The 13,977-nt window shown below is 48.9% G+C and overlaps 5 protein-coding genes across 5 annotated transcripts, besides 1 other annotated feature; 3 read left to right on the top strand and 2 right to left on the bottom strand.

Moving 5' to 3' along the window:
- Positions 1 to 1,128: 1,128 nt before the first annotated feature.
- Positions 1,129 to 3,038, bottom strand: FPSE_12328 (uncharacterized protein; the record flags this gene model as incomplete). Its single annotated transcript, XM_009265445.1, has 3 exons — positions 1,129 to 1,229; positions 1,284 to 2,832; positions 2,895 to 3,038. The coding sequence occupies 3 exons, from the start codon at positions 3,036 to 3,038 to the stop codon at positions 1,129 to 1,131; spliced, it is 1,794 nt and encodes a 597-aa protein (XP_009263720.1).
- Positions 3,039 to 4,585: 1,547 nt separating this feature from the next.
- Positions 4,586 to 6,957, top strand: FPSE_12327 (uncharacterized protein; the record flags this gene model as incomplete). The annotated part of the gene is made up of 2 exons (XM_009265444.1): positions 4,586 to 4,728; positions 4,791 to 6,957. 2 exons carry the CDS (start codon positions 4,586 to 4,588, stop codon positions 6,955 to 6,957), a joined length of 2,310 nt encoding a protein of 769 aa, XP_009263719.1.
- A 290-nt stretch (positions 6,958 to 7,247) lies between these two features.
- FPSE_12326 (uncharacterized protein) lies at positions 7,248 to 8,242 on the bottom strand (the record flags this gene model as incomplete). Its single annotated transcript, XM_009265443.1, has 2 exons — positions 7,248 to 8,177; positions 8,225 to 8,242. The coding sequence occupies 2 exons, from the start codon at positions 8,240 to 8,242 to the stop codon at positions 7,248 to 7,250; spliced, it is 948 nt and encodes a 315-aa protein (XP_009263718.1).
- Positions 8,243 to 9,397: 1,155 nt separating this feature from the next.
- On the top strand, positions 9,398 to 10,134 carry FPSE_12325 (uncharacterized protein; the record flags this gene model as incomplete). Its single annotated transcript, XM_009265442.1, has 6 exons — positions 9,398 to 9,444; positions 9,502 to 9,511; positions 9,622 to 9,673; positions 9,845 to 9,910; positions 10,003 to 10,007; positions 10,093 to 10,134. 6 exons carry the CDS (start codon positions 9,398 to 9,400, stop codon positions 10,132 to 10,134), a joined length of 222 nt encoding a protein of 73 aa, XP_009263717.1.
- A 481-nt stretch (positions 10,135 to 10,615) lies between these two features.
- Positions 10,616 to 10,647: a microsatellite.
- Positions 10,648 to 11,926: 1,279 nt separating this feature from the next.
- On the top strand, positions 11,927 to 13,630 carry FPSE_12324 (uncharacterized protein; the record flags this gene model as incomplete). The annotated part of the gene is made up of 1 exon (XM_009265441.1): positions 11,927 to 13,630. One exon carries the CDS (start codon positions 11,927 to 11,929, stop codon positions 13,628 to 13,630), a length of 1,704 nt encoding a protein of 567 aa, XP_009263716.1.
- Positions 13,631 to 13,977: the final 347 nt, after the last annotated feature.

Raw genomic sequence — 13,977 nt, 5'->3', positions numbered from 1 at the left:
TTGAATAAATTGGGAGGGAACAAACAAAGGGTCAAAGGGAGGCAGCAGAGGCGCAGCGCAGTTATTCAAAGCTCGTCTAAGAGAGTTGAGGCTGTTTGCGGTGAATGACTCCAACTTGATAAAGCGTGGCTCACAAGCCAGAGCCAGGTGATGGTCATTAACTAGCCAAGGGTGGGCGGGGATAATCACGGTCAGGCCAGCACAGAGCTGCCAGTGGTGTTGCGTTGATTTACCAATCTGTTTGGTTTGTACAGTTGGAAGAGCTCGAGGCCTAGTCTCGTGAGGCCCTTTGTCTAGGTTGGTAGTCTCCAAAAGTAGAGGTTTCTTAAAACAGTCTCAGTGAGCTGAAACTTTAGGAATTTGTTGGTTGCGACACAGTGAGTGGTGTTTCAAATAAGCTAACATGCAGCAGATCGACCTCGTTCAGCCAAGGTAAACTGTAAATTTGGTCGTTTGTAGTTGCCAAGTTTGAGGCAGTGCCCTTTGATTGAGCCTGGCCTAGGTAAGTATGTGCCTCTTTCACCTTGGCTTGGCTTGCCTGACTAAGGAAGGTAGGTACCTACTTAGGCTGTTAAGGCTGAAGGCTACTAACCCAAGTCCAAAAAAGTACCTGATTTTCTGAGGGACATGGATTGATTCACAAGGAAGATCAGGTACAGAGTCAGCCTGTGCAAATGCTGGTTCGCTGCTTTTGAGTGATTGCAGCGACTTGATGGCTGGTCAAACCCGCACTAGTCTAACTTGGGTTTTAAGTCACAGGTCCAGGCGCTTAAGGCATTTACTTAACCCACTCTCATCTCACGTCACTTGCAAGGCAAGCATTAACTACTACTACCTACTAACCCAGGAGTCAGTGATGGCTGTGAAATAAAACGCCTCATGAGGCTTCCTCATTCTTATTATTTTTTACATTTATTCAAGTCCAAGGGCTATAGTTAGGTCCCAAGCTAAGATGATATGAATGTCTCCAGATAACTCCGATTCCCATGCTCCAGGTTGCAATTATTGAATCGCTATATACTATGTTCGGTCATATTACCGATACGCGCCGGCTTTTGTTTATACATTGCTTCGCTTGGGTTGACTTTCCCAAATTGTGCATATTCTTTCTTTCGACAAACTCGAATGCTAAGACTGAGGCAACACAATGGCCAACTTGACCGCTTTGTCGATATCCTGAGGCCGTACAGCCGGCGTCCGGCCCAAGCACACAGCCATACTTGTCATTTCTATGCTGCGTTAGTCTCAATTTTATAAAAAGTGTCGGACGCCATCAAGCTCACCTGCTACCAATCGGTTAACGTCCACCGTCACTTTGGTCTTCATCCAGCTCGGATTCGTTGTCCATTCTCGCGGCAAGTATGAAGTCTCCATAAAGGACGCCAGTCCCTGACCATACTGCTCGCCGTTTGTAGGCCCGAGTTGCGGCATGAAGCTTGCCATATCAGGACCTGTTGTCGGTGCCATGAGCGAAGCTGCTGTCATGGATGATGTGGCACTGGCGACGCTGGTAGATACTGGACTTTGCCACATGCCGGGTACATCTCTTGCTGATTGTTGGGGTGGTATGTAAAGCCCTTGGTTGGTGTCCGACGCCTGTGGTGCGCCAAAAAAGCTATTATTATTCACCCCAAAGTTTGAAAGGTCTGGAGACTCGCCCAGTGAACCAATATCGATTTCGGCATCAATGAAATCCACATTAGCAGGAATCACGATTCCTTTCTGGCGCAAATACGTCTCAACCTCATCAGCATCAAAAAAGTCTCCCTCAAATCCCTTGAACATCATGCGCATGCGTTCGTCAACACGATCTCTCGTGATTTCTACGTCCGGGCCAAATGGCCCCATTGCGAAACCTGTCATCTCTGGGGGTTTCATAGACTGAACCAAGCCTTGGTTACCCAATGGCAGCCTGTTCCCGTTGGGACCCGTTGACGAATAGCCACCAGCACCTTCATTATCGGGAAAGAATGTGCCGGCACCGCCAAGGTTTGTGAAAGGATACCTCCATACAAAGAGCGACTCCTGGCTGATCTTGGACAACGTGGTGGACATACGATTAACTATTGACTCTTTGGGCTCGAAGAGTAGACAGAAGCCGAAGACTTGAGCGTAACGATGAGGAGGTGGGTTGGTCATCGATGCCAGCCGCAGCCCTGCCTCTAATGATGCTCTTTGAAGACGGCGGCCGAAGCTTCTCTCTTGTGACGAATAAGAAGGCGGCGAAGGAACGCTAGGAAACGGTGACTGAAGAAAAGGGTTTTGCTCCAGGTTAATTGGTGTCTGAGTGTCATAAACTGGAAAACTCGCGTTGTCTGTTGTCGGCATTGTAATAATCTCGAAAGGTAGATTCAGGGGAGGAGTAGCCTGTTGCCGCACCTGTCCATCCACTCTTTGCGGTGGAGTTTGCTGTTTGTCCTGAGGAATCATACGGGGTACTGAAGGGTTGGACACAGAGAGGTTGTCACTAGGCGAGCTCGAAGTGTTTAAACTGTGCGCCGATATACGTCGCTCTGGAGATTGTGTCGCATCTTCGCCATGCATTGGATTCGGGGCTGGAGCACCACCCGACTCGTCTCTGCTTGAGTCCTCAGCAGATTTGCGTGTAAGAGAGAGGAACTTGCGAGTTGTATCATTTAGTCGTCGTGCCACCTCTGGCGCACCTTGGAGCATTCCCTGGGATAAGACAAAGTCGAAGAAATTCATGAATTCTTTACTCATGTTCTCATTAGCATCCTCAAGGTCCTTGACTTTGTCCTCAAGAGTGGTAATTGCAGTATCTTTGCGATTACGATAGGCCCGCTGAGCTAGTCGAATCTGAGTTCGACGGCGCTATGTGATATTAGTACCTGAGAGTCGGATGATTGAGAAAACCAGCCTGTGCTTTAACTCACATCCTGAGCTGTCTCATCTCTGGTATCAAGGCGTGGCCGACCTCTCGATCGCTTCTTTCCTGTGTCTTCTTCGTTATCTTCCGAAACCCTGGGTCGCTTCCGCTCTGTGAGCGATTCCGGCTCAGTCTGAGGTGCTTCGAGCATTGCGACTAAGTGAGCCGAAAGGTAGACCGAATGTTCAGTAAAGCCTCGACCTCTTGAGCAAGTACGAGTGTCCCAGGCCGCCCATCAGGGCACTGGCGCGTGCTGTATAACCTGATTGATGGCAGATGAGCCCTTGCGATGAGCCGCCTAGATATTGTCCAGACCCGTTTCAAACGAATTCTTGAGGGTCTAAGGATGCCTCTGGTGAGGCGGAATACAGAACAGAACCCAGGACCCTGTCGGCTCTGTTCCGTGTCGAGTGGAGTTCCACAGAGATCACGGAGTCGAGAGCGGAGACGTGACGTGACGTGATGTGGGTGTGTGAGTGATATGATGAATGTGTCGGCTACGGATGAGTTGTATGGCGAACTTGGGGTTGATTTGGTGGTTGAAGTTGAATTGACCGTGTTGGTTCGACTGGGATCCGAAATGCCGATCGTTATCGGGCAACAAAGCGGCTAGCGCTTAGTTTAGCAATCAAGATTACCTACAGGTACCTAGTAGCATAGCAGCACGGCCAGCCCAGGTACTAGGGACTTGACTTTTTACAGCCCAGACTATTAATTAACACAAATGACTTTGTCAATTCTAGATTCGTCTTTCCTATTGTTCAAGTGTATGGTGACGTTTTTGCCAATTAACTAATCCACACAGAGTACTATGCCAAATTTCCTGGGTAAGGTAAGCGGTTCCAAGGTTACCCCGACCCCAATGTTTAGTCAGGGAGAGGCTAAGCACATGGCTGAGCTCTGGTCAGGATATCAGAAAAATTGGCCCCGCCACTAGAAGCATGAAGAACAAAATTAATGAACCAGCTTACGCTACTTATACCACACTCCTTAGGCTGTTTATTTTTGTATCCCAAAACTCAGGAGGCTAGCTTTTCTGCTACCCACCAACCGACTAGGGGGTTCCGGCGGATCGGGGCGACGATTGACCCACTGAAGGGGCAGTGTCAGATCCCTGCGGGGGATAACCTAAGTCTGGGTAGGGAACCACTTAACAGCTTAAAGAAGACAAAAGACAAAAACGATTCAATTAACAAGTAACGCCCAGTTGAATAGAATAAAGAGGGAAAACTCCAATTGTAGAAACAAATATTAATCTTCTCTTCTCTAAGATAATCGTCTAGTTTCTCCTAGCTGCAGGGTCAGTATGTTGTACTGTACATACTCGTACTGCCCTTCCATCTTGGAAAGGCCATCACAAAAAGGCACTGCCACTTTTGCGACAGCGGGACGGGCCAGTCTTGATATTCCCCCACCAACGACTTTATCCTTATGGACGTCGTCTCACAGCTTTCTCTCTGCTTTTGTTTTATTTATTTTTACCTTTTCCCAGTGCTTCGTTCAAGAGCGCACTCAGCTACTTGGATCAATTCCTCCAGGAAGAGGCTAGCTGTATCGACTAACTCCGTTCGTTCCAGCGGATCGTAACATTCGACCTCGCAGCATTATGGCTTTTGTTTCAACTTAACATCACCACAATTACCAATTGCCAGCACTAACCTCGCGTCGCCACTTGTTTGCTCATTTGCATAACCTGCAATGGGAGACTGGGCCCGGGGATGGACAAGAGTTGGGCAAACAGGCCCGATTCAACATTTCGGTCGCATATGGGAGGCAGAGCGCGAACTTGAAGAGTTGAGCATAATCGACAGTTGGAATGAGGATGACAGTTGGCCTAGCATGTAAGCTGCCCATGGCTACTACGAGTTGACTCTACTTCCGACTCTGACCAGTCGTTTTACAGCAATAAACCGCTCTTCGACGGCCCTGATGCGAAACGCTTCGATACGAAACTTGTCAAACTCGATGACCTCGGATATGGCGCATTTGGTCGCGTCGAGAAGGTCTCTTATGGAACCGTCTGTCTAGCGCGCAAGAGGATTACACGACGCCGCGGCTTCACAATTGATGATTTGCGCAAGGAGAGCTTGACCATGCAAAAGCTTGACCATCGACATGTCGTAAAGCTTATTGCGACGTATGCGCCACGAACCCACGAACTGTGTCTCCTCATCTGGCCTGCGGCTATTTGTAACTTGAGCACTCTTCTAGAAGACATAGAATTCCTGCGCCTAGGAGAAGGGGATCGCGAGGACATAATCGAGAGGCTCGATGCACTAGACATCAAGGACTTGAGTGCCATAGAACCCTCTTCCGAAGATCAACTTCTCCATTCTACAACGAAATGTCCCCTGGAGTTTCTGCGCAACACAATTGGATGTATCGCGCGCGCCATGGCTTACTGCCACCAAAACGATGTAAGGCACCTCGACATCAAGCCTTCCAATATCCTCCTAAAGGCGGATCGTGTATACCTTGCCGATTTCGGGGTCTCCAGAGACGTCAGCGGACAGGACCAAACGATGACAGAAGGCGTACCAGGAACTGAGAGGTGGCGTGCACCCGAGCTCTACGCCGACAATGGATCTAGCATGCAATTGTCCGATATTTACTCACTAGGTCTTGTCTTTCTAAACATTGCAACTGTCCTCTACAATGTCCGGTTAGCCGACTTTGATGCGGCCTTAAAATATCCATCCAGAAATACCCAAGAAGAACAACTTTACGAACGAGAGAAGAAGCTGAGCGCCCACCTTGAAAAGCTCACCTCCCATGCTCTTGTCACGCCGCCTTTTATGTTTACTTATGAGGGCCAAGAAACGGTCCGTCCCAGGCCACTTGTTAACTTGGTTGCTCGAATGATCACTCCGAACCCTAAAAATCGACTGCATGCGTACAAGATAGACGAAAAGTTATCTATGCTGGGGGGAATTCATCAGATATATCACGGCGAATGCTGCAAAAGACCGATTTCTTGGGTCGAGGATAAATGGGACAAGAAGCTCACGACATTGACAAGTCTCCGAAAGGAAAACGATCGTTTAAAGCAGAAGATCAACGAATTGGAAGGGCGGGATAGGACGTACGAACTTCGACTTGAGCACGAGCGCAAAGGCCATGAGCAGGCCGTGGCTACTCTCCAGAAGAAGTTAAAAGACATGGAGGACAAATTCCTTGTGCTAGAAGGCGGAGCTTCCCATCGAAAGAGCAGTATAGGCCGAGCCCCCGGGAAAACGGCGATGCCACGGCCTTGCAGGACAAGCACGGTATCCTTGAACTCCTATCCTGGGCTTGAATCATCACCAAAATCGAAGTCGACCCCAGTGACTCCAGCAGCAAGACCAGCTCTCCAGCCCTGGTCACGTTCCTCTCAACGTCTCCCGCTCGAGCAGAAAGCATCCCCGCTCCAGAGACAGGCCGTATCCCCACGCCCTCCAAACGATACAACCCCCAGGGGGTCAATAGAATTTCCAACATCGCGATCACCAAGCTTTACGAGCATGGTAGGGTATACTTTGCGATCTCGTGGATCCGGCTCCAAACTTCCCCTGCCAGTGACGCCCTCTCGCAGTGAGACGCCGCATCTCAACCGCGACCAAAGCTCAACAGACAGTAGCATGTCGTCTTCAGTATTCTCCCGACATAGCCTTGAGACCATTTCGACGCCTTTGCAGGGAAGTCCAGCTTTGGACCGCAATCCCCTTCCTATGGACTCCGAAAAGGTGCCTAGTTGGGGCCAGTTGCCCAAACAAGCTCGTCCTCGTCAACGTGATAGCAGAGTGGCAACCCCCGAGCCGCCTCCATTATCACTTGAACCGAGCAGCCCAGCCTTCTCAATACCATCCGCCATGTCTTCGCCCAGAACACTTCGATCAGAGATTGTTAGTACCGACGGAGACCAGACGCGTCGGCCGTCTGTGCCATCATTACAATCACTAAAGAGCTGGGCTGAAGTGGCAAACGGAAGGGAAAGGACGTTGAAGTTGATCACCCGACCACGAGCGTATTCGAATAGATCACAGAGACCACTCGAAGAGGGGTTATTCGAGTCAACAGGAATGTTGCAGTGATTGAAAGGTCATGGAAGACCATAGATATGTGGCCTCGTCACCAGATGATTTGGAGCTTTCTCTTACTCGCCATTTCTACGGTATATAATGCTCGTAGGCAAAAGTTGAATACAATGGGTAGTCACGCCCCATATATCCATATATGGTAGTTATACTTATGCTTACCGTCGATTACGTGATATAATTCTCGCACCTGGGTATATTGAACAAGATGAAATCATCCCCCTTTTGGTGGTGGTCTCATCAAACGACTGCGAATTCACGTGAAACGGCCAGCGTCACCATCGGGTTTACCACTTCTCATGGAAGTTTCTCCTCCGCGATTCGGCGTGCTCGTCCTCGCCAAAGAATTCTCTAATCTTCTTGTTTTGTCTCCCTTGTCTTTTCCCGTTTTGCTCAAGCTCTTCGATCTCTAACTTCTCCACCTTTTTCAGCCACCTTGGTGACCAGAAAGGATCTTGAAATGGATTGGTACCATTCTCTTCTGTTTCTCGCTCCAATTCAGTCTGCTTTCGGCGGTACTCTGCAAGGATCTGGTGGAGATTTTCTTTCGCAACTTTGGGGTCAGTTGGTCCCACGCCGCTCTGCTTTTCCTCCTGGGTCAATGTCCTCTCTTGCTCCACGAGTTTACTCTGTGCCTCAGAGCGTGCCATCCAGTCTTCATTGATCCTGAGAAGTTTCATTTCCCACCAAGCTTTGGTCAAGGTAGTACTAAAATAAAATGATTCTAAAGGGCCATCCCGCCTTTCTCCAACTGTATCGCCATTTGCATGAAGAAGTCGGTGCATGATGCCATCCCACAGATCCTCCGAAGCAGCGGCTGAGAAAAGCTCCGTATCTACCCTTTTGGTTGTATGAATAGTTTCCCTGAATCTCGCTGTCTTTGCCCCCAGCGATCGGGAGAGGTTTTCCGGCTGTGGCTTCTTGATTCGTAAGAACGACATAAGTTCGGCAGTGTGTCCAAATACAGGCACCTTTCGCTCGCCTACGAATGCAGTTTTGGGAAGAGGTCGGACTGTCGGCTCGTATTTTGGGAACTCGCCGGGAGCAGAAACTTTGGTGAGAAGAGGAGGGTTGCGCCATTGTTTTGAAGGGCCTTTCTTGTGTGGTTGGATCAAGCGAGAGAAATCCGCTGTTTCATTACGTTTTTGTAGATGTCGAAGGATTTCGGAATGCTCTGGCGACTTTTCGATTTGGCCTTTGGCCAGTAAAGTAAGAAACTACAGGTTATTAGCATGTTGAATAGCGTCGGTTTCGGGTCTCACACTTTGTATCCCGCGGTCATGGAATCATAAATAAGCCGCAAACTTGTGAGCGGTTTGTTCTTGGCGAATCTCGTCCTTAGGATTTTTGTAACGGGATGCCTGCGCCCTTCAGGATGGAGGTCTTTTGGTAAAGGAACGCTAGATGCTGTCCTTAAGAGCAATCGGTAGAGTGCCAATACGGCGACTCTATGCCGCGAATTGCGCGCGGGAACGAATGGCTGGCGTATCATGACGGAAAACCGTTATCTGTCGAGGATGTGTCGAAACACTTGCGCTACGATTGCCGCATTTTTTGATGTTTGGTGTTTTGTTTGCGATTGACTACAGTGGGGGAATTTTACAGCTTTGAGGTTCGATGACTAAGGATTACCCCGGATTTTGATGACCCATGCAAGTTGAAACGGCAGTTGCAGGCATGAGTAGATGCCGATGAGCCTCAATATCTAGAAAGACGCCATGGTTTTCAACTGGCTATATATTATCAATAAACAGGAAGTAATGTTATTTTACTATCATAATGAAATGAGGTCTTATAAGTAAAGACAGAACCAATGACAATAGTGGCCCGTATTGTTATCGGCGGGAATAAAGTTAGACCAAGGTTTGGGAAAGGAACGTGATCATCTAGGCGAATGGCTGCTATCAGAGGACGATAATATTATTGCTGACTACACCGAACACAATTTCTTCAGCCTGGTCCAAATCGTTCTCCTCCCCTCCCGTGACGACGAAGCGTGGAGTTGATCAGCATTCAATCCATCGATAATCCCACCGAAGAACCGAAACATCCGAAAGACCCAGTTGGTATATAAATCGGACAAATAAGGATTGCCGATGACCGAGACCTGGCTCGGCATTTGTCAGATGGGATGTGCAGCCGCGCGCTTGTGTTGGAATTACTTCAGCACTTGTATCGAAAGCTCTTACTGCTGATGGTACCTGTACATACATGCTCCGTGGAGAACATGCCCAGCGAGGAAACAAGGCTAACAAACTATGACACTGAGCTGACGGGCATACAGGTTTCCAATCTACCTGGGTACTCAAAGCTCTTTGGCTTACTGGGTCGCGAATGATTGACGAAGCAAGTCATAAACATGGTTTCTCGCAGTTGTCAGTTGACGATTGGCCCATTTCAGTACCAGACAAGCGGTCTGCGCTTCTGAGTTGACGATATGGATGCATGTATGCACGATCTTCCTATCCTGGTCAAGTCCTGCAGGTAATGGAAAGATTTTTGCTGATCTCGACTGTGCATATTTATATGGAATATCGGCAGACCAGTCGGTGTATGTATTCTCGATCGCTGGCAAGTTGTTGCATGAGTCACGGTAGTTAGAGCGCATTATCAAAGTGGTTTTTTTTGTTACATTTGAAACAACTGTACTCGGTATTGAAGCTCAGTTCTCAGACAAATAATATCCTGATGACCGTTGGCTCCCCGCTAATCGGTAAGGAGTTGCCAGCATGGAGACTGTCGATCTTGTTGCAGCCACTAGGAACGGATTGTAACCCCGCGGACAAGCAGCCTGACCGACCTCGAGAACACAAGCGAATGAAGTTGATGTCTTGCGGATATGCACCAGTTATGCTACATAAACCGTTACTGCAACGTGTTTTAGCCCTACAACAGGTACGTACATACATACAACTGCCTACCTCCCGTACACCACTCACTACCTACATTGGTAAGTCTCATTAAACTCGGTTGGCTCCCAGCCTTTCTCGTGTTCGTGTTGACCTATGTCAGCTTCAGCATAGACCTAATATGGCACTATAGGTATGGTATGTACGGGAGGGACCGTGGCTTGTAACAACCCTGGCAAATCATCACCTCATGAACAAATAATTGCGTGTGACCTTTCAATAGCTTGATTTTGTTGATGTCGCACAGCAGGGTGAACTGGGCTGAACTGAGCGGGCGATAACAGGCTTTCGCTGTGCATCAAGTTCTCGCTTGTTGAGCAAGACTCTGTCTGCGGGCATGGGTCAAGGTTAAAACAGTGAGTGATGTGATCCGCTCTCCCCACTGTACTAATCTATATCGAGAGACAGGCTGGAAGACACGGGAGAAGCTCCAAGAAGAAAAATTCGTCTCAATCCATTTTTATGTTGTGTTTTTATTAGATAGGGCCTGGGCCATGTTTGACGAGGTTGGCCCCAGCGGCAAGACCTCCCTCGACTCGAGTCCATGTTGGAAGGGGCTGTTATCGTGATAAAGACATAACCCTCCTTACTCCGTACCAAACATGGGAATAACCTAGAGGACGGGCATCCAACCAGCTGGTGATGGAAGCCCAAGGTACCAGTACATAAACAAGGCCACCAGCCAACCTCAGAGACATCTCGAAACAACAAAGTAGACAAGAACAACCAGTGGCAGTTCATGGTGCTACTGCACTGTATTGTACAGTACGGTACTGTAAAATTAGTATTCCAGCCTCTATTGCCGATCTATCCCAGGGCGGCCTCATCTCATCTCAAATCATCTTACCACCATCTCCTCCTCATTCTTTCTCCCCTTTCTCCTTACCGTACCTCCTTTCCTGTTCTTCCTTCTTTCCCTGAATTGTCAATATCCCCAGCCTCGCAAATAATTTTCTTCGTGTACCGCCCAGACTCAACAATCTTACTATTATTTTCACTTGGATCCTTCTCATATGCGTACTAAGACGTAAGTGTCTTCGCTTCTCCTATCCCCTGTTCCTCGCGTGTCGCTCCCGATGTCCGTTCTTGGAACCCCTGGGATATATTGATTAGCGGATGGAGTTTTGCTGCATCGTTGAGCTGTGCCTGGAAGACCTTGACCGCCCTGCCCTGTCTGCTCTGTCTTCCATAACGATCTATCAATGTCATGTCATGACACTCATGGAACAGCCCGGCGAGCCACGGAGTAGACTTATTTCTTACCCCAGCTTGGTCCCTGGAGCTATCATCTGCCCACACTCATGGCTTCTATAAATCATATATCCCCGAGCATCTTCCACCGCTTCGAGAATAACCCTTGTCTTCTTGGCCTTGACCGTCTAATCAATCTTTACCTTCCTGTACCCTAATGCATAAGCCCATAAGCCATCACCTAACGCCTCATATCTTTTGCATCGCTCAACATTTGTATCGTCCGTCTTCCACAGTGACCGCTTTATTAAAAGCTGACTTGATACCCCCTCAGAACTCACGCGACTAGCATTCCATCAGTCCATTCACCAAGTTGCGCGTCTCGTCCACAACAGTCTTGACATCCTCTTCCACGGACATGTGGTACTCGCCAAACTAGCCCACAACTCTCCTAGCGATACTCCGTACTAAATCAACATCTGGTTTCTTCAATATCCTCACGTTATCGATTTGTGTGTTGTCCAAGTGCTGGCTTCCATGGCGGGTCGACTATTCTCAAATCATCCCATCCCATCTCGCTCATCCTAGTCTCATCGGACCACAATACCCCGGCTTGGACATCCCGCCAGATCGGTCACTTTATTGCTTGATCACGCCCTGAGCTCTGGCTGCGTATTCGGTTTCGACAACCATCTAAATACATATCGCATCCTCGACCAGCCTCGTAACCTCAAAATTCGTATTTGTTTTCGCTACCGATCTTTGCACAGCTCTATTCGACATCTGGTTTGGCTCTCTATTTGGTATTCAATCATCTTACCGATCGAGCTGTCGCATAAGCTCGATCCCGACCGGGCTTGGCTACAATGTTCCTGCATGCTGGTGCTAGCTTACACGGTCACGAATATTCAACAAGTCGTCCATCAACACAGGGACACCAAGGACCGTTGCCTTTCCTTCGCTCTGCGCTTCGACGCCAATCTGATGGTGACAGGACTGCAAGGCCCATGTCCGCAGTTATAACATCATCATCATCGCCCTCGCCACAACCGCGACCTGTATCATATCATGAGAAGATCGCTTCAATAACAACCGTGACACCTATACGTCGCACCTCTCGACCAAGGCCAGTATCCGAGTACATGCCTCGGCGGGATCTATCTGTTCGTTTCCGCGACCCTGAAACCGATGATGAATTGCCGTCCTCAGAAGTTCAGAGTGAAGATGAAGGTTCAGCTGCTTGCTCGGATGTCAGCGACCTGAGTGACTCTTCTACGACACCAAGGAGGAGAAGGAGAAAGCGCACTTTTAGAAAATCGACACAATTTCTTCTCGCACACCCTGCTCCTCGACCAGGAGTCAGACAACGTCGACTAGTTCAGCGTCCCAGACTGCTCCTGCAATTACAGGAACTTGGCGAGAAGCGCCCTATACCTGCCTTCGACGTAGTGCCGTCCAGCCTCATCACTGGTTCTCAGATAGTACCTCGAATGGCGAAACGTTGCCCACACCTGTTTCGAACCAAGCCAGCACTTGGTGCCAACGATCTTCTCATTGTCCGCAGCGAGGACTATGGCACACCAGCATCTCCTGGATCGCTGGACGCTGAGGATTCCCTTGACCAGAGGGACGTTGTTGCTGTGGTTAGCCCCCTTCCGCAAATGGGCGATGAGTCGGCTGAGATTGTAATGGAGGATGGATCTACCTGGGAATCGAGCTTAATGTCTAATGGCTCATACGAATTCATCGGAGTTGATGAGCGAGGGCGGATCAGCACGGCACGATGGGTTAAGAAGACATCAACACCAACGTCCCCCATGCCCAGGGGTAATGGCGAACCAACGCCACCTTCTAGCCCGTTGCCAGCAGAAGTCAAGTGGACTTTCAGTATGATACACCCCGATACACGAAGGCACCCTATTATGGGCTCTCTCATGTCGAACACGCTGGACGTCTTCGACACCTATAATACCATGTCGACCTCAAGTGGCCGTTATCCTCCCACACGAAACACACCGATAGATTGCAAGCTGGCTAGCGACTGGATCGTATCCAATCCGCCCGAAATCCAATCGCGATTAACAAAAGTTGTACCAGATGACATCAAGCTGCTGATGGTCGCGACGGCATCCTGGGTCAATCTTCGACAAAGTGAATGGTCAGCATCGGGAATCTGCAGGGGGCCAAGCACATCACAAAAACGCACACTTAGCAATGGCAGCCAGCAGAGAGCTCAGACGTTTCCTGTTCGGCCAAGTCTTCCTCTGTTGAACCCTTCGCACCAATTACCACGCATCAACACTAGCCCAGCTAGCAGTTCGTTGGACAGTTCCTCATCGGATATGCCCTCTCGACGAAAATCAGTCTCCAATAATGCTGGATTTGTCAAGAGGTTCGTGGTACCTCGCGCCAGTGAGGATGGGAGACCACCTCTGGAGTCACTCGATATTAAGTCAGACAGACCACCGACAAGACGTGTGAGCATCAGCATGCGCAACTTTGCAGATAAAATCTTCAGGCGGAGAAGTAATTGCCATGCCCAGGTGGAGGATGCATTTCATCCCAAATAGTGTATTATTAGTATTATTATTATACCCATAACTGTCATTGTATTATAAATTTAGCGAGTTCTTGAACCAACAGTTTTATCAATCACGTTGCTACATTTTGCCTGGCTACTATGTAGACGTGAGAAAATACAGAATCCAAGTTGCCAAGGGTATTCCTGTTCGCAACTTTTAATCCCCGATATTCCCATCGGGGATCTGAGCCGTGAAGCACAGCGAAGTGGAGCCAGTCTTCATCCTTGGGAGTGGAAGTTCTTTATGAACGACCTGTCTACCGAGTGGAGACTCGAGTTGAGTTTGGTTACCGGATTCAGAGACTGGCAGGTATGTTCGCTGCGGAAGGTTATTTT

Source organism: Fusarium pseudograminearum, chromosome 3 (genome assembly GCF_000303195.2).
Source record: "Fusarium pseudograminearum CS3096 chromosome 3, whole genome shotgun sequence".
In the NCBI taxonomy this organism is placed as follows: domain Eukaryota; kingdom Fungi; phylum Ascomycota; class Sordariomycetes; order Hypocreales; family Nectriaceae; genus Fusarium; species Fusarium pseudograminearum.
This window is presented reverse-complemented; position numbering and strand designations above follow the sequence as displayed.